Source organism: Trichosurus vulpecula, chromosome 7, assembly GCF_011100635.1.
Source record: "Trichosurus vulpecula isolate mTriVul1 chromosome 7, mTriVul1.pri, whole genome shotgun sequence".
NCBI lineage: Eukaryota > Metazoa > Chordata > Mammalia > Diprotodontia > Phalangeridae > Trichosurus > Trichosurus vulpecula.
The window spans coordinates 254,428,693-254,452,256 of NC_050579.1; the positions used below are offsets into that span (position 1 = coordinate 254,428,693).

The following is a 23,564-nucleotide window of genomic DNA, read 5'->3' on the forward strand; positions in this document are numbered from 1 at the left end:
GGAAAAATCTCATATATTTATCAGATAAATGAAAGATGGTAGATAGATAGACAGATAGATAGATGGATAGATGGATAAGTAGAGGATGAAATTAATTTTAATTTTACATAATTATTGTTACAATATATTTACTTTATAGTTAAATAACTGGAGAAGTGAAGAAAGGGTAGAAAGTTATGTGGTAGAATGGAGAAAAAGTTGATTGGAGTTTCATTTTAGGTTGGGTTTATTCCCACAAGGCAGGTGTATAGAATGTGAAATTTATACCAATATACTCTTCTCCTTGAGTCCCTGCTTGTTTTAAAATTTTCAAGGTACTGTAGTTGAATGCTGCAATTATCTAAAGCTATTTTCTGCAATAATAAAGTTCAGTCATGGGAAAAAAAGAATAATTTTTATATTGTAGCTTTTAATGAGAGTTAAATTTTTGGCCAACCCCCCCCCCCAATAAAACAAAGTCAAAAGAATGAAAAGATAGAAGAAAATGTGAAATATCTTAGAAAAACAAATGACCTGGAAAACAGACTAAGGAAAGATAACTTAAGAATTATTGGATTACCTGAAAGCCATCATCAAAGAAAGAGACTAGACATCATATTTCAAAAAAATTATCAAGGAAAACTGTCTTGATAGCTTGGATACAGAGGGTAAAATAGAAATTGAAAGAATCCACTAATGACTCCAATATGAAAACTCCCAGGAATACTATAGCCAAATTCCAGAGCTCCCAGGTCACAGAGAAAATACTTGAAGCAGCCAAAAAGAAACAACTCAAATATTGCGAAGCCACAGTCAGGATCACAGAAAATTTAGTGGCTTCCATGTTAAAGGAGTGGAAGACTTTGAATGTGATATACCAGAATGCAAAAGAGCTAGGATTACAACCAAGAATAACCTACTCGGCAGTACTGAGTAGGGGGAAAAAGGAATATTCAAAGAAACAGAGGACTTTCAAGCATTCCTGTTAAAAAAACCAGAGCTCGGCTCAGATTCAGTCTAATTCCGTAGGTTGAATCTGGCCCGCTTGTGGAAACAGGTGTCACAAAGGGTGGGATTTCTTAAGACAACCCATTATGGTGAATCCCTAATAAACTTTGTCTTTTCCCTTGGCTGAGAAGGCTTGAGTCGAATTCTTTCGGCAGGACCCAGCGTGCCGGTGTTTTGGGGTCTCAAGCACCCCTAGAAACCTATGGTTCCCTACCATATTCATTTTGATTAAACCTCTTCATTTTTGGTTCCGAGACCGGGATACTGCTAATCTCAAGTTCTTCTCCAGCCAAGACTGAAGGTATGTGGGCCTCCCCCTCTCCCAATCCCCTTCACACTCTCCAAGCATTTTGGAGGTGCTTTTCCGGCCTGACCTCAGCAGGTCTCAGTAGGTCAGACAGCTAGGCGGCTGTCTTGTTGTACTCAGCCTGATGCTCTCAGGTAGTTCTCGGTCCAGTGGCTATATTGGAGGCCATGGACCTAGGCACGGCTTCTGAAGCGTGGAGGACATGGACAGATGCCCCATCCAGAAGCATATGCCAGATTATTTCAATTGTCTTCGCACTAGGGAATTGGGAAACTCCAGCAGGTATGTTCTCATGGTTTTTTTTGTCTTGTTTTATTTTGTTTGTCTCTCTACACTTACTCCTAACTTCTCCTTTACTATGGAGGAAGAGACCTCCAGCCTAAATGCCTCAAATGGCTCAATCCTTTTTAATTCCCAAAAGTTCGCCTCTAAAAGGTTGTAGGATGTTTGTAGCTAGAGCTGCCCCACAAAGGGGCAATGGGGGTGAACAGGACATTTCGGATGACCCCCTTCTTATGGCCCCCAGAGCTTCAACCCCTCCCCCCTTGGCGACCCCTGCTCAGGCCCCAGCCAAGGGTCTTGTTGAGATGCCTCCCTCTGTGGCCCCTTTCCCCAAAGGGACCCCTACTCAGGTTTTGGCCTCATGGCCTGCCTCTACTGCAGGCCCTGCAATATCTATCACCATGGGCCCTACCCCCAAGGCAATCCCTACTCAGGTTCCAGCCTCGGGCCCTGCCCCCATGGCAATATCTCCCCCCCAGCCCCTCTCTCTGAGGTGGCACCCACTTGGGTCTCTGGGGTATCTTCCCTTATGACCTCTACCCCTCCTCAGGTATCAACTGATTTTCTCCCATGTCAGCCTGATCCCCTGGCCTTGCAGTCAAATCTAGTTCAGCCAGCACTGTCCAGACCCTCCCTCACAAGAAGTGGAACTTCCTAAATCCCTCCCCAAGCCTCAGTCTCCACAGCTCCTTCAAAGCTTTTTCCCCTGAGGGAAGTGCCTGCCTTCTCTACAGGGACAATCGGGGTACATGTTCCATTGTCCATTTCGGATCTCATTCGGGTTAAAGCGAAACTGGGGAGATACTCAGAATACCCCACTAAGTTTACTGAGGGTTTTAGGGATCTGTCCCTACAATTTGAGCTTTCTTGGGATGAATTGCACATCCTCTTCTCCATCTGTTGTACCACTGAGGAGAAGAGGAAGATATGGGAACAAGCCCAAAAATTTGGGGATCGTTTGGCTAGCGATAACCCCATAAAATACCCCCCAGGAACAGCTGCTGTTCCCACTAGTGACCCAGGATGGAATTATCAAAAGAGTGAGGATAGAGAAAAGAGAGACAGAGTGAGGATAGAGAAAAGAGAGACCATATGGTAATTTGCCTGTGTAGCCAGAATGGACTTTGTTTTCTTTGAATGACTCAGCTCGCCTCGTTGAGCTTCCCTGGACACTGGGGCTTGCTCTTCCAGGGCAGGACCAGAGCTTCCTGTGTGATGAGTCGTGGTGCTGGCTGAGGGGAGGTGTGTTAACGTGGTCTACGCTGGGGGAGGGGCCAAGTCAAGAACCAATCGGCCCTGATCGTTCAGGCGGCGCTTGATGATGTCAAAAACTCTATAAGAGGGGAGAGGACAGCTTGAAGATCCTCCTTTCCTTTTCCGGTTGGAGCCAGAGACACCTACAGCCGAAGCTGAGCTGCCGGTAGCAGAGCTGACTAGAGGCTAGTGGGTAATCTTCTTACCGTAGAGGGGAAGCATGTATACGATTTTGCCTTATACCATCTCGCTTCTCTGTGGCCTTCTGATTACCCTTGTAAGGCGTACTTATTGGGCCTGGAAGCTTTTGATGAAAATATCAAAATGGGGACGCTGGTTTGTGGGCTTGTTATTGTGGAGTGTAAATACATGCTTAGTTCTCCTGCCTTCTGCCTAGAGAATTCCTTATATCCTGTGGTTCCAGACCTTTTAGGCACATATGAGATTCTCTTTGAAATCATAAATTCTGCCTTCCTAATAGAGCCTGTTAGAAGGCCTAAGAACAGCATTCAGAAGCACACAAATTTTCAAAAAATTAGGGAAACTACTCAGGGAGAAAAGGAAAACCCTGCCCTTTTCCAAAACCGGCTAGCAGAAGCTATTAAGAAGTATACAAATTTGGATCCTGATTCTGTTGAAGGGGCAGCAATCCATACCATGTATTTCATTAACTAGTCTGCCCCAGATATTAGGAGGAAACTGCAGAAATTGGCAATGGGACTCCAAACACCTCAGGCCCAATTACTGGACTTGGCCTTTGGAGTGTATAATAATAGAGACCTGGTTGCAGCAGAGGAAAGAAAATGCAGGGAAAGGACTAGAGACAGAGAACATGCTCTATTCTTGGCTGCTGCCATGGCCAGGAAAAGACCCAAGGAGTACCCTTCCAGGGGGTCCCCTTGGAGGAAGCCTGGCAGTGTGGGCCTTGGGGAAACCTGCTTTCGATGCCACAAGGAGGGTCACTGGTCCAAGGAGTGCCCCTCTAGGGCGCCCCCCCTGGAGGAAGCCTCCAGGATCCACACCTCCAGGACTGTGCCCAGCATGTAACCAGGAGGGACATTGGAGGAGGGATTATCCCTGAGGTTGGAAAAGTGGTAGAGCCTCCTCCCAGTACCCTGTCCTCCAGTCTTCTCAAGACTTGGAAGGAGAGGAAAGCCTGGTGCTTGGCAGTGCTCCCACTTTCTCCACCTCTCTCACGGAGCCCTGGGCAAAATCAAGGCTGAAGGTAAGGTTACCCACTTTATCACGGCTATGTTCTCTCGTTTTAACTAACTGCTCTGGCCTTATGTGCCCCTCGACCCATCAGGTCATGGGCATTAAGGATCTGTTGTTTGAACACTCCTTCCTTACACTCTCTTCTGGCCCTCCCCCCTTGTTGGGAAGAGACCTGATGGTGAAATTGGGGAGCCAATTTTCTCTAGTTAAACCTCCCAGTTCCCTTTTCCCTCTGCTCACCAGACCTCCACCAGAAGTGCAGGAGACAGTCAAGCCAGTTGTTAGGAATTAGTGAATTCCTGGGAAAGCTACTCAGGCCACCTCAGTCCTTAGTTGCCTCGGAAAGTCTAATGTGTTCCCCAATCCCTGTCAATATCCAATTAAGCCTCAGGCTTGGGAAGGACTGCAACCATTAATTGAAAGATTTCCTTAAGCATAAAATCCTTCTCTCTTGTCTATCTCCTTGCAACATTCCAATCCTTCCGGTAAGAAAGCCTAATAGAGAGTACCAAATGGTTGTAGATTTCAGAGCCATTAATGAAGCTGTCATTCCTATGCATTGCCACAACCCATATTGGGGTACCCAATGGTTTTCCACCCGACCTCAAAGATGCCTTTTTCTGTATACCTCTGCACACAGACTTTATTTTTGTCTTTGAATGGATACTTCTAGGGGAATCAAGTTCACCTCAGCTGATATGCACAATTTTGCCCCAAGGGTTTCGAAATAGCCCTCATTTATTTGGCCAGGCTTTGGGAAAAGATTTAAGGGACCTGAAATTAGCTGACAGTAGCTTAATTCAGTATGTGGATGATACTCTTATTTGTAGCCCCACCTGGAAGGCTTCTTTGGCTGTGGCCCCGGAAACCCTGAACTTCTTGGGTACTCGAGGCTATAGGGCCTCCTTGAACAAAGTCCAGATAGTATGCCAATTTGTAAAGTATCTGGGCCACGAACTAACGCCTACCTCTCAATCCTTAACCTCGGAGAAGAAGAGGACAATACTGCCCATTCCTATTCCAGCCACTAAGAAACAATTCCAAACTTTTCTAGGCATGGCTGGATTTTGTAGACTCTGGATCCCTAATTTTGGTCTCATTGCTAAACCTCTTTATGACTCCACTCAAGGCCCTGACTCACTCCCTCTAGAGTGGGGCCTGGACCAGGCTAAAGTTTTTGAGGTTTTGAAAACTAAAGTGACCACCACTCCAGCATTAGCTTTACCTAATTTAGAAAAACCTTTCACTCAGTATATTGATGAAAGGAAAGGACAGGCTTTAGGAATCCTAATCCAAACCTTAGGACCTGACCCCAAGCCAGTTGCCTGTTTTCCAAAACAATTAGATTCTCTGGCTGCTACAGCCATTCCAATTGAGGAAGCTCCTAAACCTCTAGTTGGCCAGCCTTTGGAAGTTCTGACTCCCTATGGAGTTCAGAGCACCCTGGAAGCAGAGGGCCACCAGTGCCTGGCTAACCACAGGCTCACCAAATATCAAACCTTGCTCTTAGATACCCCCGACCTAATTTGGATGTGCTACACACTTCTGGACCCCGAAGCAGTGTGGTACACAGAACAAGTGGTTAGGGGAGCTAGGTATGAAACAGTCATCTTTAATTCCCTCTGGGGAAATTGTCTTTTACACCAGGGAAAGCGTCTTTTCTCTATACTCCTATACTGCCTGTTTGCTGCTTGTTTGCTTAACCTCTTTGCCAAGTTTATCTCTTCTAGGCTCCAAGCCATCAACTTCCAGATGACTGACTGCTCAGACCTGGACCCATCAAGGCAGGGACAACTCTACGCCCCTTGCCAGCAGGAAGCAATTTTGGAAGCTGAGAACTTCATCCCTGACCCCAAAAGAAATCGGGTCCCATTTGTTTGGGGGGGAATGATGAGGTTTAGACTGTGGGAATCTCCTTGGACCCCAAAAGAATTTGGGTCCTATTTGTCTGAGGGGGGAATGATGAGGGCACAGTCTCTGGGAACCCCTTGAACCCTTGAACTCTCCTTGAATCTTCCCACTTGATCTGGCCTGAGGCTATAACCATTAGTCCCAAATGCCTACCTTGCCTAGCCCTGTATTGTCAGCTGTTTCCCACCCTTAATCCTGTTCAAAATATCTATATCCTAGCTCTGTTACCCCAGCCCTCTATCCTGTATGTCTCCATGTAGCCTTCAGCTATTTCCCACCCTGGAGTCTGACCTCATCTCAGTCCCATCAAGCTCCTCCTTAGACTCCTCCTCAAGTCCCTCCCTAAACCCCTCCTCTAGTCACCCCAGACCACTCCTCAATCCCTCCCACAATCTTTGTGTATATAATCTCCATCTTGCCTCCATGAAGGTGCTCAGATTCAATCTAATTCAGTATGTTGAATCTCGCCCGCTTGTGGAAACAGGTGTCACAAATGGCGGGATTTCTTAAGACAACCCATTATGGTGAATCCCTAATAAACTTTGTTTTTTCCCTTGAAAAAAAAAAAGACCAGAGCTCAATAAAAAATTTGACTTTCAAATATGAGGCTCAAGAAAAGCAAAAAAGGCAAACACAAAAGAGAAATAATAAGCGACTCAGTAAGGTTTCATTTCTATATGGGAAGATGACACATGTAACTCCTAAGAACTTTATCATTATTAGTGCAGATAAAGGATTCTACGAAGACAGAAGGCATGGGAGTAAGTCAATGATATTGGGATGATATAAAAAAAAATGCAAGAACAAGAAAAAGGGATCCTGTGGGAGGAGGAAAGGGGAGGTAGAATGGGGAAAATTTTTTTCACATAGAAGAGGCATGCAAAGGAAGAGTTTTTAGAATGAAGCGGGGAATGGGAAGGGAGGATAGGCAATGTTTGAACCTCACTCTCATCAGAATTGGTTTAAAGAGAGAAGAAGATATAGATATAGATATAGATATAGATATAGATATAGATATAGATATAGATATAGATACACATTCATTGTTATAGAAATGTAACTTACCCAACAGGGAAATGGGAGGAAGGGGAAGAGGAAGCATAATAAAGGGGATGGTAGATTAAGGAAGGAAGTGGTTAGAAGCGAAATAGACTTTTGAGGAGGAATGGGATAGAGAGAAAAGAGGAGAGAAGAGGAGAGAGGAAGTAGAGGAAAATGGGATGGAGGGAAATTACAATTAGTAATCACAACTGTGAATGTGAATTGGATGAGCTCACCCACAAAATGGAAACAGAAAGCAGAATGGATTAGAAACCAGAATCCAACAATATACTGTTTACAACAGACATACTTGAAACAGAAAGACATAACACAGAGTTAAAATAAAGGTCTGGAGCAGAATCTAATATATTTCAGCTAAACTAAAAAAAGGCAGGGAGTAGCAATCATGATCACAGACAAAGCAAAAGCAAAAATATACCTACTTAAATGAGATAAGCAGGGGAACTACATTATGCTAAAATGTACAATAGACAATGAAGTAACAAAAAAAAATTTTACAGCAAGTTTCTCTGATAAAAGTCTCATTTCTCAAATATTTACTAAGTATGGAACTGAGTCAAATTTAGGAAAATAAGGGCCATTCCCCAATTAATAAATTATCAAAGGATATAAACAAGCAGTTTTCCGAAGAACAAATCAAAGCTATTTATACTCATGAAAAAATGCTCAAAATCACTATTAATCAGAGAAAGGAAAATTAAAATAGCTCTGAAGTACCACCTCACACCTATCAGAAATGACAAATGCTGGAGACGATAAGCGAAAATAGGTACACTAATGAACTGCTAGTAGAGCAGCAAATTGACCCAATCATTTTGGAGAACAATTTGGAACTATGCCCAAGGGGCTACAAAACTAGGCATACCCAACCACCAGGTCTCTATCCCCAAAAAAATCTAAGAAAAAGGAAAAGGTTGAACGTGTACAAAAATATTTATAGCAGCTTTGTTTTTGCAGTGGCAAAGAATTGGACATTGAGTGGATGCTCATCAATTGGGAAATGTGGCATATGATTGTGATGGAGTGCTATTATACTATAAAAAATGATGAGGGACTAGTTTCAGAAAAATATGGCAAGATCTATATGAACTGATGGAAAGCGAAGTGAGAAAACCAAGAAATCATTGTGCACAGTAACAGCAATGTTGTAATGATGATCAAGGAATTACTCTTCTCTGATTTTTCATTGTTAGGTTTTGGGATGTCTTACTAGCTGTGTGACCCTGGACAAATTACTTAACTTGCTGTGTGCCTCAGTTTCTTCACCTGTAAATTGGATATAATATTTACCTCCCAGGTTCGCTGTAAGGATCAAATGAGACAACATTTTAAAAGTGCTTAGCATAATTCCTGGTACACAGTGAGTACTCAATAAATGTTTATCATCTTCCCTTTCCCTTGAGCACTAGCAGACAAAACAACAGAACAAAAGATGGCCTTCAGACCATCTAAATCACTCCAGGTATCTGTGAATAAACATAAGACAAAGGAAAATAAACCAACACCTCATAAGGAAGAGGATTGGGGATTTCTGAGAAAAAATGGAACTATAGCAGGGGTTTCAAGAAAGTAATAAAAATGGTGGCAACATAATTTACGGCCTGCACAGCAGATATAGCTGTCCAAAAGAAAAAAAAAAAGCTTGAATCCACAGTGCCAAAGCAACAAAAGAGAAAACAGCTAATTGGGAATGCAGACAAAAAGATTAAAGGACAATTTGGAAGAAGAGAAGCAAAAAACAATAATGTTAAAAGAAATAAAATCTCTATACATGCAAAATATAGTCAGTCCTCAACACACGTTTAACTTTTGCAATTTCAAGTGTTCATGTGATTTTATTAGCACCCTCATTTTCACTTTCATGTTGGCAATGACACTTTTGTGACTATGTGTAGTAGAGGTATGATGCACACAAGTTTGTTTCTCTATATGTTGAAAAGGGGAGGAGGAGAGGGAAGATTACTCATCTAGTCTCCTAAGTAAAAAGAAAAAATCTGTTTACAGAAACCTTTGTATTTCCCTATGACAGAAGAGATAGGCTAGATATTATTAAAAGTTCAATATAAATTAAAAACTCATCTTGTACCATATCAGTTTTTAAAAAGAGACCTACCAGTCCTAGGTTCCACAGTCTTATTAAGACCTGCTTCCATGAACACAAATCGTCCTCCACCAAAGTCTTCCATATAATCTGAGAGATACAGCAATGAGGTATAATCAAAGGAACCATATGTTGTCTATAAACCAAAGAAAAGTGAATAAAATCAGGTCGTTTGCTATTTATCTGTGGAAATGAAATCTCAAAAGTCATGTGTAAGACATTTCTGATAGGTCTTGACTTATCTGAAAGTTAATGAAAAAAATAATTAACCCTCATTTTGGTAATCCTTGGCAAACGTCTTGACAATTTAAAAGGATATGCTGTTGGATATTATCTACAAGGAATTGGTACTTAGAGAGACCACTCATCCCCAACTCCCTTTATATTTATATTCTACCATAGCAGCATTTATCAATAGTTCTCCCTCCCACCAGTCAGTCAATTGTCATGCAGTTAATAAGTGTCTACTATGTGCCAGGCACTGTTCTTTTTTTTTCTATTTTATTTTATTTTTAAATTATAAATTTATTTTTTATTTTTAGTTTACAGCACTCAGTTCCACAATTTTTGGGGTTCCATATTTTCTCTCCCTCCCTCCTTCTTCCCAAGATGGCATGTAATACAATGTAGGTTCTACATACACCTTCACATTGAACTTATTTACATAATAGTCTAGTTGTAAAGAAGAATTACAACCAATGGAATGAATCATGAGAAAGAAGAAATGAAACCAAAAAAGAAGGAAAAGAAAAGAGCAAATAGTTTGCCCCAATATGCATTCAGACTCCACAATTCTTTCTCTGGATGTGCATAGCTTTCTCCATCATGAGTCTTTTGGAGCTGTCTTTGAACCTTGCATTGATGAGAGGAGCCAGGTCTATCAAAGTTAGTCCTTGTAGATAACCGTGTGTCTGTAATCGTGTATAATGATCTCCTGGTTCTGCTCCCCTTATTTAGCCTCAGTTCATATACATCATTCCAGGTTATAATGAAGTCTGTCTGCTCCTCATTTCTTATAGCACAATAGTATTCCATTACATTCATTTATTTAGCCATTCCCCAATTTATGGGCATCCCCTTGACTTCCAATTCTTTGACACCAAAAGAAGAGCTGCTATAAATATTTTTGTACATACTGGTCCATTTCCCACTTGTGTGATCTCTTTGGGATACAGCCCTAGAAGTGGTACTTCTGGGTCAAAGGGTATGCACATTTTTATAGCCCTTTGGGCATAGTTCCAGATTGCTCTCCAGAATGACTGCATCAGTTCACAGCTCCACCAGCAATGTAACAGTATTCCAATCTTCCCACATCCTTTCCAGAATTTATCATTTTCCTCTTTTGCCATGTTAGCCAATCTGACAGGAGAGATGTGGTACCTAAGAGTTGTTTTGATTTGCATGTCTCTAATCGAGAGTGATTTCAAGCATTTTTTCATATGACTACAGATGGCTTTAATTTCTTCCTCTAAAAACTGCCTGTTCATGTCCTTTGATGATTTCTCATTTGGGGAATGACTTATATTCTGACAATCATTTAATACCAATTTAGTAACTTCAATAAGGGCCAGAGCCTGAACTAATAATCAACCAGAAGAATAGCCCAAACTGATTAACCAGAGGACAAGCCTAAACTGATTAACCAGAGAAAGAGCCTGAACCTAACAACCTCTTTGTTCTCTGAGTAAACTCAGAGAATACCTTTCTATGTCAACAAGGCCAGATCCGGCTGACTTAAGAGCATTCTTTCCTTTGTCTGTGGCCTTTAAGGATGAGACCCTTAACCCGAGACACTACCTTTAATAATGTAACTTCTTCTTCTGTGGGCATATATTATGATATGGTAATGTTAATGGCAAATTAAACACAGGAACACTGGGTTGTAGTTTCGATTGACCCTTTGTCTACTTGCTTATCTTATTGTATTTACAACCTATTCAATTTAGAAAATCCTTTCTTGTATCATGGTTAAACATACATGGAGATCATAAAACTGAGTAACAGATATGCTGAGTTGTGACTGTTCTAAGAATGTATTTAAACCTTCTCATTCTTCTGTACAGGCAGTCAGATTTTGTCTGGCTCCATATGTGTATGTATTTGCTAGCTTTAAGGGAATAAACAATATGAATTTACATATCACCTAGCTTGTTTGCCTGCTTTAACCCAAACTTTCAGGTGGACAATTCCTATCAATTTGGCTCAGTTCCCCGTATATTTTAGACATGAGGCCTTTAACAAAGAAACTGGTTGTAAAGCTTCTTTCCCCATTTTCTGCTTCCTTCCTAATCTTGGTTGCATTGGCTTTGTTTGTACAAAACCTTTTTAGTTTAACATAATCAAAATTATCCATTTTGCATTTTGTTGGGTCATGAATTCTTCCCTTTCTCATAAATCTGACAGGTAAACTGTTCTTGCTCTCCCAAACTGCTTATAATATCATCCTTTATTCCTAAATAATGAATCCATTTGGACTTTATTTTGGTATACAGTGTAAGATATTGGTCTACGCCCAGTTTCTGCCATACTGCTTTCCAATTTACCTAGCAGTTTTTGTGAAATAGTGAACTCTTAACACAGAAGCTGTATTCTTTGGGTTTATCAAAAAGTAGATTATTATAGTCATTGACTACTGTGTCTTATGTACCTAACCTATTCCACTGATCCACAACTCTGTTTCTTAGTCAGTACCAAGTAGTTTTGATGACTGCTGCTTCATAATACAGTTTAAGATCTGGTATGGCTAGGCCCCCTTCCCTTACATTTCTTTTCATTAATTCCCTTGATATTCTGGACCTTTTGTTCTTCCAGATGAATTTTGTTATTATTTTATCCTACTCTATAAAATAATTTTTGGTAGTTTGATTGGTATGGCATTGAATAAGTAAATTAATTTAGGTGAAATTGTCATTTTTATTGTATTAGCTCGTCCTAACCACAAGCAACTGATGTTTTTCCACTTATTTAGATCTGACTTTATTTGTATGAAAAGTGTTTTATAACTGTGTTCGTACAGGTCCTGGGTTTGTCTTGGCAGGTGGATGCCCAAATATTTTATAATGTGTACAGTAACTTTAAATGGAATTTCTCTTTCTATCTCTTGCTGATGGGCTTTGTTAGTAACATATAGGAATGCCAAGGATTTACGTGGGTTTATTTTATATCCTGCAACTTTGCTAAAGTTATTTATTTCACGTAATTTTTTTCTTTATTCTCTAGGTAAATCATCATTATCATCTGCAAAGAGTGATAACTTAGTTTCCTCTTTGCCTATTCTAATTCCTTCAATGTCTTTTTCTTCTCTTACTGCTAAAGCTAACATTTCTAGTACCAAACTGAATAACAGGAGTGATAATGGACATCCTTGTTTCACCCCTGATCTTACTGGGAATGCATTTGCTTATCCCTGCTACTTATAATGCTTGCTGATGGTTTTAGGTAGATGCTACTTACAATTTTAAGGAAGACTCTGTTTTCCTATGCTTTCTAGAGCTTTTAATAGGAATGAGTTTTGTATTTTGTCAAAAGCTTTTTCTGCTCTATTAGATAATCATATGGTTTCTGCTAGTTTCATTGTGGATATAATCAATTATGCTGATAGTTTTCCTAATATTGAACCAGCCTTGCATTCCTGGAATAAATCCTACCTGGTCATAGTGTATTATTCTCATGATAAGTTGCTGCAATCTTTTTGATATTTTATTTAAAATTTTTGCATCAATATTCATTAGGGAAATTGGTCTATAATATTCTTTCTCTGTTTTGACTCTTCCTGGTTTAGGTGTTAGTACTGTTATTTGTGTCATAAAAAGAATTTGGTAGGACTTCTTCACCCATGGGAAGTATGGGAAGTAATTATTCTTTAAATGTTTGACAGAATTCACATGTAAAACCATATGGCCCTATAGATTTTTTCCTAGGGAGTTCACTGGTGGCTTGCTGAGTTTCTTTTTCTGAGATGGGGTTATTTAGGTATTTTACTTGCTCTTCTGTTAACCTGGGCAATTTATATTTTTGTAAATATTTATCCATTTCCCAATGTTGTCAAATTTATGGGCATACGACGGGGCAAAATAATTCCTAATTATTGTTTCAATTTCCCCTTCATTGGATGTGAATTCACCCTTTTCATTTTTGATACTGGTAATTTGGTTTTCTTCTTTTTTTAAATAAAAGTGACCAAAGGTTTATCAATTTGTTTGTTTTTTTTCACGAAACCAGCTATTAGTTTATTAGTTTAATAGTTTTCTACATTTCAATTTTATTAATCTCGCCTTTCATTTTCAGTATTTCTAATTTGGTATTTAATTGGGGATTTTCAATTTGTTCTTTTTCAGTTTTTTTTTTCTTTTTCAGTTGCATGCCCAATTCATTGATCTCCTTTTTCTCTATTTTATTCACGTAAGCATTTAGAGATATAAAACTTCCCCTAAGAACTGCTTTTGCTGCATCTCGTAAGTTCTGGTATGTTGTTTCATTATTATTATTATTCTCTTGAATAAAGTTATTAATTGCTTCTATGATTTGTTCTTTGACCCACTCATTCTTTAGGATTAGATTATTTGGTTTCCAATTAATTTTTAGTATATCTTTCCACAGTCTTTTATTACAAATAATTTTTATTGCGTCATGATCTGAAAAGGATGCATTGACTATTTCTGCCTTGGATTGTGAGGTTTTTATGCCCTAGTACATGGTCATTTTTTGAGTATGTGTCATGTACCGCTGAGAAAAAGGTATATTCCTTTTTATCCCCATTCAGTTTTCTCCAGATGTCTATCATATCTACCTTTTCTAAAATTCTATTCACCTCCTTAACTTCCTTCTTGTTTATTTTGAGGTTAGATTTATCAAGTTCAGAAACGGGGAGGTTGAGATCTTCCATTAGTATAGTTCTGCTGTCTATTTCTTCCTGTAACTCCCTTAACTTCTCCTCTAAGAATCTGGAAGCTATACCACTTGGTGTATATCTGTTTAGTAATGATATTGCTTCATTGTCGATGGTGTCTTTTAGCAGGATATAGTGTCCTTCCTTACCTCTTTTAATTAGATCTAGCTTTGGTTTTGCTTTGTCTGAGATTAGGATTGCTACTCCTTTTTTTACTTCAGCTGAAGCATAATATATTCTATCCCAGCCTTTTATCTTTACCCTGTGTGTATCACTGTTTCAAATGTGTTTCTTGTAAATAACATATTGTAGCATTATGGTTTTTAATCTATTCTGCTATCTGACTCCATTTTATGAGAGAGTTCATCCTATTCACATTCATAGTTATGATGACTGTGTCTTTTTCTCCATCCTATTCCCCCCCGCCCCGTTTATATTTTTATTTCTCCCTTCTCCCTTCCACTCCTCAAAAGAATTTTGCTTTTAATCACCATCTTCCACAGTTTTCCCTCCCTTATTTTACCCTTTTCCCCTTGCTACTACTTCTCTCTCTTCTAACCACCCCCCTCCCTTTTCTTTCACCTTTCCCCTCCTACTGCCTGTAGGACAAGTTTGATTTCTATACTTTTCAGAGTATGTTATTCCCTCCTTGAATAAAATCCAATGAGAATAAAGCTCAGACACTACTCTTCTCTCTCCCTTCCTTCCCTCTACTATAATGTTTTTGTGCCTCTTCGTGGGATGCAATTTACCCTTTTCTACCTCCTCCTTATGTCTTCTCCCAGAACAATCCCTTTACACCCCTTAATTATGTTTTTTATCATGTAAGTTACTTTATGCTGACACCCTCAGTCTATGTATACCCCTTTTAATTGCAGTAATAACTGTACCATTCTCAAGATTGACATACACATACATATGTAACATATATAAAACAACATAATCCTATATAAGGATGTAAACAATTTGCCCTTATTTAATAACAAGGTTTTTTTTTCCCCTTTGTTTACCTTTTTATGTCTCTCTTTGGTTTTGTACTTGAAGATCAAATTTTCCATTGAGCTCTGACCTTTTCATGAGGAAGGTCTAGAATGCCCTTATTTCATTGAATTTCCATCTCCTTTCCTGAAAAATTATGCTGAATTTTGCTGGGTAATTGATCCTTGGTTGTAGTTCAAGCTCCTTTGCCTTACAGAATATCATATTCCAATCCCTCCTGTCTTTCAATGTAGAAGCTGCAAGATCCTGCATGATTCTGACTGTAGTTTAGCCATATTTGAATTGTTTCTTTCTGGCTGCCTGCAGTATTTTCTCGTTGACCTGATAATTCTGGAATTTGGCTACTATATTCCTTGGAGCTTTCAATTTGGGATCTCTTTCAGGGGGTGATGGGTGGATTCTTTCCATGACTATTTTACCCTCTGGTTCTAGGATCTTGGGGCAGTTATCCTTGATGATTTCTTAGAAGATACTGTCCAGGCTCTTTTTTCCATTATGGTTTTCAGGCAGACCAATAATTCTTAGATTATCTCTCCTGGATCCATCTTCCAGGTCAGTTGTTTTGCCAATCAGATATTTCAAGTTTTCTTCTATTTTTTCATTCTTTAGATTTTGTTTCACTGATTCTTGATGCCTCATAAGAGTCATTAGCTTCTAATTGCCCAATTCTAACTTTTAACAAATTGTTTTCCTCATTTTGCTTCTGAGTCTCCTTTTCCATTTGGTTAATTTTACTTTTCAGGGAGTCAATCCCTCCATTTAGATTCTGAATTCTCCTTAACCATGTTGCCAATTTTGCTTTTTAAAGATTTGTCCTCATCAGTGAATTTTTTTTCCATTTTTCTTTTACCTCTCTAATTTGGTTTTTAAAATCCTCTTTGAAGTCTTCCAGGAATGCTTTTTGGGCTTGAGACCAGTTCACATTCCCTTTTGAGATTTCAGATGCGGGGATAGTGTCAATGCTGTCCTCTTCTGGTTCAATCTTCCCTGTCTCCATAAAAAGAGTAAATAGTCTTGGTTTTCTGGATTGCTTCTTAATGATGGCTGTCTTTTTCCTGGCTTTTTAAAGTGGATCTCTGCTTCTGAGGTTCAGGAGGCTCTGTCCCAAGCTTCTTGTCCTGGGAACTGTGGGCCTGGTTACTGGCTTTGTGCGCTGTGACCTCTGGTTTTGTGAGGTGTGGGGGAGTGGTGGTCTGGCTGCTGGAAGTCTTCTCTTCCCTTAGGGCTTCACTACAATATGAGTGGTCTCAGCAGTTGTCTGTGCTGGTGTATGCCAGTTTCCCTGGCTGTGAGAAGGCACATCTGGGTCCTGGTGTTGACTTTTGCTGGCTCCACCTCCTTGGCTTCAGGAACTCCAGCTGTTCAGCTAATGAAGCCCCACTTCTGGCTCCTGTATTTCAGGGTTTCTTCCAAGGGAGTATTATCTGGGTGAGGAAGGGAGGGATGAGAGCTGTTTTACCTGGTCATGATGGCTCCCGGAAGTTCAAGAAGGTGAGTTTCAAACCTTTAGACTGTGGGCTGCAAGCCTCAGGAGCGGTTGTTCTCATGGCCGCTGCTCCAGGCACTGTTCTAATCTTATTTCTCAACTGGAGATACTACTTTATGACTTCTCTGACATCATAATGCCCCAGGAACCTCATCATTTGGAAACTTCATCATCCTACAAGATTTACTTTACCTTGGTACTCGCACCTCATCACTACCCTCTGTCCCTCTAATTGGAAATCAGGGCCATGAATACTAAAACCTCTATTTAAGGAGGCAACTCAGCAAAGACATCTCCTCATCAGGTATAAACAAGACCTGGACATCTCCACTGAATTAATCAATCAGTAAATCTTAGCCTAAGTGAGAAAAGTCCTGGATCAATTTAGACACATTTGATAGTCATTGGATGAACTCTAGAGTGACCTCTGTCTATAAAGTCATGATTATGGGGCCTGTACAAAAGTGATTTTGTTCATAAGAGCGATCGAGGTCATGTCCTATAAAAAAAGAACAAGCTAGTCTATAATCAGAGATTTAAGAGTCTAACAGATTACTTACTAATGGAAGCTTTCAGCCAAGCCCCTGTGGAAAAACGAGGGCAGGGTGGAGGAGGGTGGTGGGCACACCCTGGCTTCATTCCTCACCTCTCCCCTTTGACTGAAGAAAGACCTGATGAGCTTTGAGGCATTTGGGAGATTCTGGACTTCCTATCAGTATTCTGGCAGTATCTCTGGAACAGTTAATGACTCTCTCTGTTTCAGGAGCCCAAGGATAGACAGGACATGTTGAAGAAAGAACAATTCAAGACTACACAAGGAGCCCGGAAGAAACATGACAGCATGCCTGAGGAGAGGACTTCATGCAACGAAGACACAGGGAGTCAGCCCTTGGTCATAACGGCTCTTAAAGTCTGGACTCTGTTTATACTTGGAAGAGCAGAAGTTGCTGAGTTCTGTGGGAATATTTTGTAACAAGCTGTTCTTACTATATCTATACCATGTTAAATACCACTAACTAAAAGTTAATTAAATCTATTTGATTAATTGAAATCAAAAGATAACCATGAGAATATGCCAGTGAGAGCTTAGGAAGCCCCTCAAGATTTAACCTAACTCCAGAGTCCTGAGGGGACACAGTATCCACCACCCTCTGCAGACCTAGCCAGTACAGTTTAATTGGGGGTTGAGAGAGTAGGTAAAAAGGGTTGGCTGGTTGTCATCCTTCATTCTCAGAGAGGGCCAAAATGACATCACTATGCTAGAATCAACTGTGGCTGATCAGACCAATGTGAACTTGGAGTGCTCTACCATAGGTTGGGCACAAATAGTCCATGTGAACACTTGGGGTGGATTCTCTAAATTTGCACATCTTGCATTTCTTTTGAGCTACTTCAATTCTGTTTTACTCATATAGCACAGCACCTTCTCTGATGAGGGCACGCCATGCTGGGTGGTTCTGTGCCAGTGTCTTCTATGTCACACATTCCATTCCAAAGTTCTCAAGAGAGATCTTAAGAGTGTCCTTGTATCGCTTCTTTTGAACACCATGTGAGGGCTTGCCCTGCGTGAGTTCTCTATAAAATGGTCATTTCGGCAAGCGTACAAGTTGGTATTCAAACAATGTGGCCAGCCCGCTATATATACCCCATATAAAGACTGAATGGTTTTAGGATGATCCTTCTCCAGGATGTATTGAAAGTTGTGACTGTTATTCTGTTTGACAACTCAGTGTTAGTTGAACTTCATAACAATGTTTTATCTTACTATAGAATTTTGCCTTTTTGTTTGGGAATACTGAAAATTCTGAGTAGGAATGTCTTGACTCAAAGAAATTTCCAAAAGCAGGCCAGATTTCTGTCCCACTGGACTCCTTTTCTCTAAGTAAAAATGCTATTTTCACAGGATGTGAGACTGGACCACCCAAATGAGCAGTGGTATCTACGCCTTCTTTCCCTCTCTTTGGACACAGTCAATCTGTTTCCTTACACTAGTAGCAGAACTAGTGATTTTTTTCAGAAGGGAGGCAGCCACAGGCATGACCACAACTCAAACTCTCTCTCTAAAGATCCTAGGGGTTGCCTTGGTGAGAGGTGGAGGAGAGATATATTTCTATACCCTGCTAGTAGGCTGAGTTCTTCTTGTGTGCTTCTCAAGTTGTAATGGTGACAGAGCCACGCAACTTTTCCCCCTCCCGCTCTTCAAATAGCCAAGGATTCTGTTTAACCTGATCGGTTCCCAGAGAAGCCAAGTCCACTCTCACAGCAAGGCCAACAAAGCCTTCCCCTATTTCTCTTTCTCAAACTGGATAGAGACTAGCACAGGAACTAGAGAAGGAAGTGGCAAACCATTCCAGTAAATTTGACAAGAAAATCCGAAATCAGGTCACAAAGAGCCCGACACGATAGAAATGACTGAACAACAAAGCACAGGAACCCCTAAAAGGTTCACCTCCTCTCAGGGTATAGATGGCACCAGAGAACAATAAACCCAGACAGCTCTCCCCACAGCATCAGTATTCAGCTCTTTTCCAGTGAACTAGTAGCTGCAGAGCTGTTAGTTAATTCAGCCCCTGTCAGTATTTTGTCTCCCATAAGCAGCTTCTCTTCTCTTGGGCTTTCTATCACTGATTCCTCCTATGTTCAGGTTTCTCTCCCGCTTCTTCTATCATTTATTTGGTCATCTTCCTTTCTTCTCCTATAGCTTCTGCTGCTGCTAGCTTATATTTTCTAATGTCTTAAGTGACTGCCTCCTCATTAGTGATTCACCTTTAATTTATGAAGGGAAGCTCAAAGATCTACTTTTCTGATAAATATGACCCCAGCAGTCCTTATACACCCTGTATAAACTTCCCATACTCTCCAAAGTTATTTGATTTATAGTTTCTCAGCTAAAACCTTCAAAATTCTGAGAACAATCACATACAAATGAGCTGATAGACCACAGTGCTTTGTGTCTATTATTACCCTCAGTCATTGCTCTTGGCTTTCCACCTGTATATATCTTGTCTCCCAAGCTGGAATGCAAATTCCAAGTACAGGCACAATTTCTTATAAGTACTTCTTTGTAATTCCCATAGAACCTAATTCAGTAGGGTGTATTTATTGCTATATTCAATAAATGTTTCACAAATGGTTATACCCTATTTGTTCCTGTTGCTAATACAAGAAGCTAGAATAAATTCCTAAAATGTGGGAGATAAATTCTGAAATATTAAGAAGTAAAAATATAAAGTAGAGAATTAACAATCACAATAAGGAGTTTTGTCCATTAACTTACAATAAGATTCTGCCTTGATCTATTTCAGGCCTGCATGAACTGCAGCCTGTGGGCTGCTTACAGCCTGTGGGCACACCAAAGGATTTTGAGGATGTTTTCCTCTACATTTGTGGGCCACCTGAAACCCTTTGGCATGCTGCAGGGTGTGCAGGCTTGATTTATTTCATAAAATATCAAAGTATCATTTCTACATGTCATGTACAGGATAATTCAATCAATATATAAATCCCATGTTCCATATGACTTATAGTCAAAGGGAACATATGAAAATGTCCTACATACACATATACCCCTCACCTTATCAACATGAGGATGCCAGTATTCATCATGAGTTGTCTTGGCCTCCATACTATTTATCCGGGAGAAGAAGGTAGGCTTTGTCAGATACATGGATGAAATGTTGATATCAAAAGCTTGACCAATTGTATGTTGAATTTTTTGCCTCACATCACTGTAAAGAAAACACTCACTTTAAAAACAAATTTCACATGCAAAGTAAACATTTTAATTATCTTTAACGTGACTCCCAACAAATAATTTCATCAGGGTAGAAAGGAGTTTCTGGCGAAGAAAGTCCCTACTATACCAATGCAGATCTGCAACATAAGAGTTTTTGATATCATTTGGGACACTGAGGGATTAAGTGACTTGCCAAGGTTCAGAGCCAGTATGTCAAGCTTTCCTGACCCTGCAGCCAGTCCTCTATCCATCATGTTACTTTGTCTTTCTGCTAAGCACACACTGGATACTAAACACTGACTTACATCAAGTTATGTTCCTGGTAAACATGCTCTAAGTCAAAATTATATTAATGGCATCTGATTATCTCATAGGAAAAAAATAGCGTAACAAAGAAGTGGTGTTAATGGGGTGCTTGTGCTTGGACCCTAGCCCTAGGCCCATACCTCTCCCCAGCCCAAAGACCATATCTCTGGCAAGAAGTCATGAGTGGGCTCAAATGAGGCAAACTATCTCTCCCTGTTACAAGAACAAGACTATCTCATACCAACAGGACTATCATGTACTGATTCCCACAGTTATGTATATAATCCAGAGGTTAAGCTATAGATGTCAACTCCCCAGGCTATCTTGTATAATAACAAACCAAACCTTAGAAGCCACTCCACCCTGTGCCCCCAGGTTTCCAGTAGTGAATGATGCCTGTGCCCAAGGTACAGAAACTATATGTTCACCATCTAATTAGCACACCCGGCACACCACTCACTGTACTTTTTCTATATAAGCTTTAGCATCACTCCTGTTATGCAGCAAGTTCCCTAAGGAGCTTTGTGTAAAGGCAAGCAAAGTGAGACTTTTTGTTGTCTTTTGTTTTGGACTGCTTCTCAGCACTAAGGCCATCAAGTGCCTTTGACTGAGTCTTGCCTTTGTTTGTAGGAAGGCCCACACTCTTTTGCTAACTAGGTCAGGAGACGTGTGAAACACTCTGACCCTGAAGAAGTGTATATATACTCTGAGGTTAGCATTTTGTTTGGGGCTCATTCATTGGAAGAGTGTTGGTGTGGAGACTCTGGGTACCCATCAAGGACCCCACCCCCCCCACCCCGCCTTGAAAACCCAGATGTTGGTGCTTCTCTCTTTCTGGTAACTATGTATGTATAGCTTTGGTCGGACAGCTAGAAGCCTATCTGTTGATTTGTGTTATTTGCTCTGTTCATAATTTCTGTTTGTATTTGCTCTGAAGTACAGAGTGCTGACTTTTCCACAAGCTAAGTGAATGATATATGTATGTTTGATTAAAGTGAGACTGTAAACCCCTTTAAGTTGCTTTCCTCAGAAAAGCAGATCAAAGAACCTGTGCTAGTAGACCTCCTGTGTGCTGGTGTTGTTGGTCTTAAACACCCACAGTAGCAGCAAGCAACATTGTCGTTATATTCTGCCTGCCATATTATCATTACAACAGACTTCTTCCCACCTGACTGGAAAACTGCTTGAGTCCATGAATTCTTACCAAAAGAACTCTGCCCTGAACCTTTTTTGAAGTCCATGTACCCCTAAAACCGAATCAGTGTGGTATAGTGTAAAGAATACAGTCTCAGAGTATCTCATGTCTTCTTCTGCCTATCCTGTCAGGGATTCCAGACAGGGTGCTACTTGTTACAATATCTGATATTAAGCAAATGAAAACTGAATGGTAAGTTTCCATATACCATATTTCCCCATGTATAAGATGCACCCTTTTCCGAAAAATTTGGGGTCTAAAAACTGGGTGCGACAGTGGTTGTAGATTTTTTTAACTGCATTTCCCACTTTTTCCGTGCTTGTTTTTGCACTCATTGTTGTACATTTTTTTACTTGCATTTCCTGCTTTTTCGTGCTTGTTGTCTTTATGCTTATTGTTTCGCATTTGTTACCAGTATATTAGGTTACGTTTTGCCATGTTCTGCCCAGAAATGGCTCAGAAAAGATTTTCGTACAGTGCTGCGTTCAAGTTAAAAGTGATCCAGTTTGCAAAAGTGAATGGAAATCGTGCTGCTGAAGGTAAGTTTGGTCCTCCTCCAACTGAGAAAACAATCCAAGACTGGCTACGGGAAGAAGAAACCCCACTGAAAATGCCATGGGAGAAGAAGACCATGGGAGGCAAGTCAGCAAAATGGCCTGATTTAGAAAGGGAATTGAAGATATGGATTGAAGAGCAAAGGGCAATTGGAATTCCTGTGTCCATAAAGATGGTTCAGCATGTGGCAAGAAGAATTGCTGATGAAAAAGAAGTTACTGATTTCAAAGGAGGACACAATTGGTGCTTCAGGTTCATGAAAAGGAATGGACTAAACATGTGTACATGCACCAGACGTGCCCAAAAGATGCCTGAAAGCTATGAGCAGATGAATAAAACTTGAGTTCAATAACTTTATGTAATACATTTTTTTTCAAGTTTCGGGCCCCAAAATTAAGGTGCATCTTATACATGGGGAAATACGATAGGTAAAGTATGGGTGCTTGTTGGGAGGAACAATGAAATAATGTACATAAAAGTGCTTTTAATAACAAAGTACCTATACTGATAAGCTATTATTTATAATGAAGATTTATAAAGATCATTTTATTTATTTTTAATTGATTCTTTTGGTTGTAACATTATATACATTTAAAAAAATATTTTCCTGCCATACCCATTGAGTCATACCTTGTATAGAAGGATTTTAAAAGAGGCAAGGAAAGGTCATTCAGCAAAACCAACCACTGTATATAGTGTTTACAGTATTTCACACCCATAGATTCTTACCAAAGAAGGGAAGGAGCTGCATTTTCTCATTTCTTCTCCAGAGCCAAGCTTGGGCAGTGTAACTATGCAGTGTTCAGTATTGTTCTTTCCAGTTAACACTGCTGAAGTCACTATGTATATTATTTTCCTAACTGAAGTTCTTCTAACTTCACTCTGCATCAGTTCATCAGTTCAATTTTTTTTTAACTTCCAATATGTGGACTTAAAGGGAATACTTGTTTTCATTTTCCACTTAAACTAAAAGACTAAAAAAGTAACTGGGCTACTTTAATGCGTGAAATAGGGGCTAGTAATAAATATTTCATATACACAAAAATACCCAGGTTGATATTCAGACCAAAACCACTGGAAATACAGCTATAACTGAAAAAAGACAGATTAATGTTTGATTATGTCCTCCAGGGCCTGAAGTATACTACAAAATCTCAGGAAGCTAGGAATATGTAATTGCCCTTAGTTAAGGATAGAGGAAATTTTGAAGGAATTGAAGAAACTAATCTATTGGATCCAGAGCTGGGCCTGGAGTCAGGAAGACCTGGGTTCAAAACCAG

At 40.0% G+C, this 23,564-nt stretch overlaps 1 protein-coding gene across 1 annotated transcript in view; it reads right to left on the bottom strand.

Annotated features, from left to right (window-relative positions):
• OGFOD3 (2-oxoglutarate and iron dependent oxygenase domain containing 3) overlaps window positions 1-23,564 on the bottom strand; it is a 72,063-nt gene that overhangs the window by 14,411 nt on the left and 34,088 nt on the right. The window contains exons 7-8 of the mRNA XM_036766225.1: window positions 20,067-20,220; window positions 9,132-9,255 (exon numbers count right to left, since the gene is read on the bottom strand). Coding sequence (XP_036622120.1) covers window positions 9,132-9,255; window positions 20,067-20,220 — 278 coding nt within the window. The remainder of the gene's footprint in view (window positions 1-9,131; window positions 9,256-20,066; window positions 20,221-23,564) is intronic.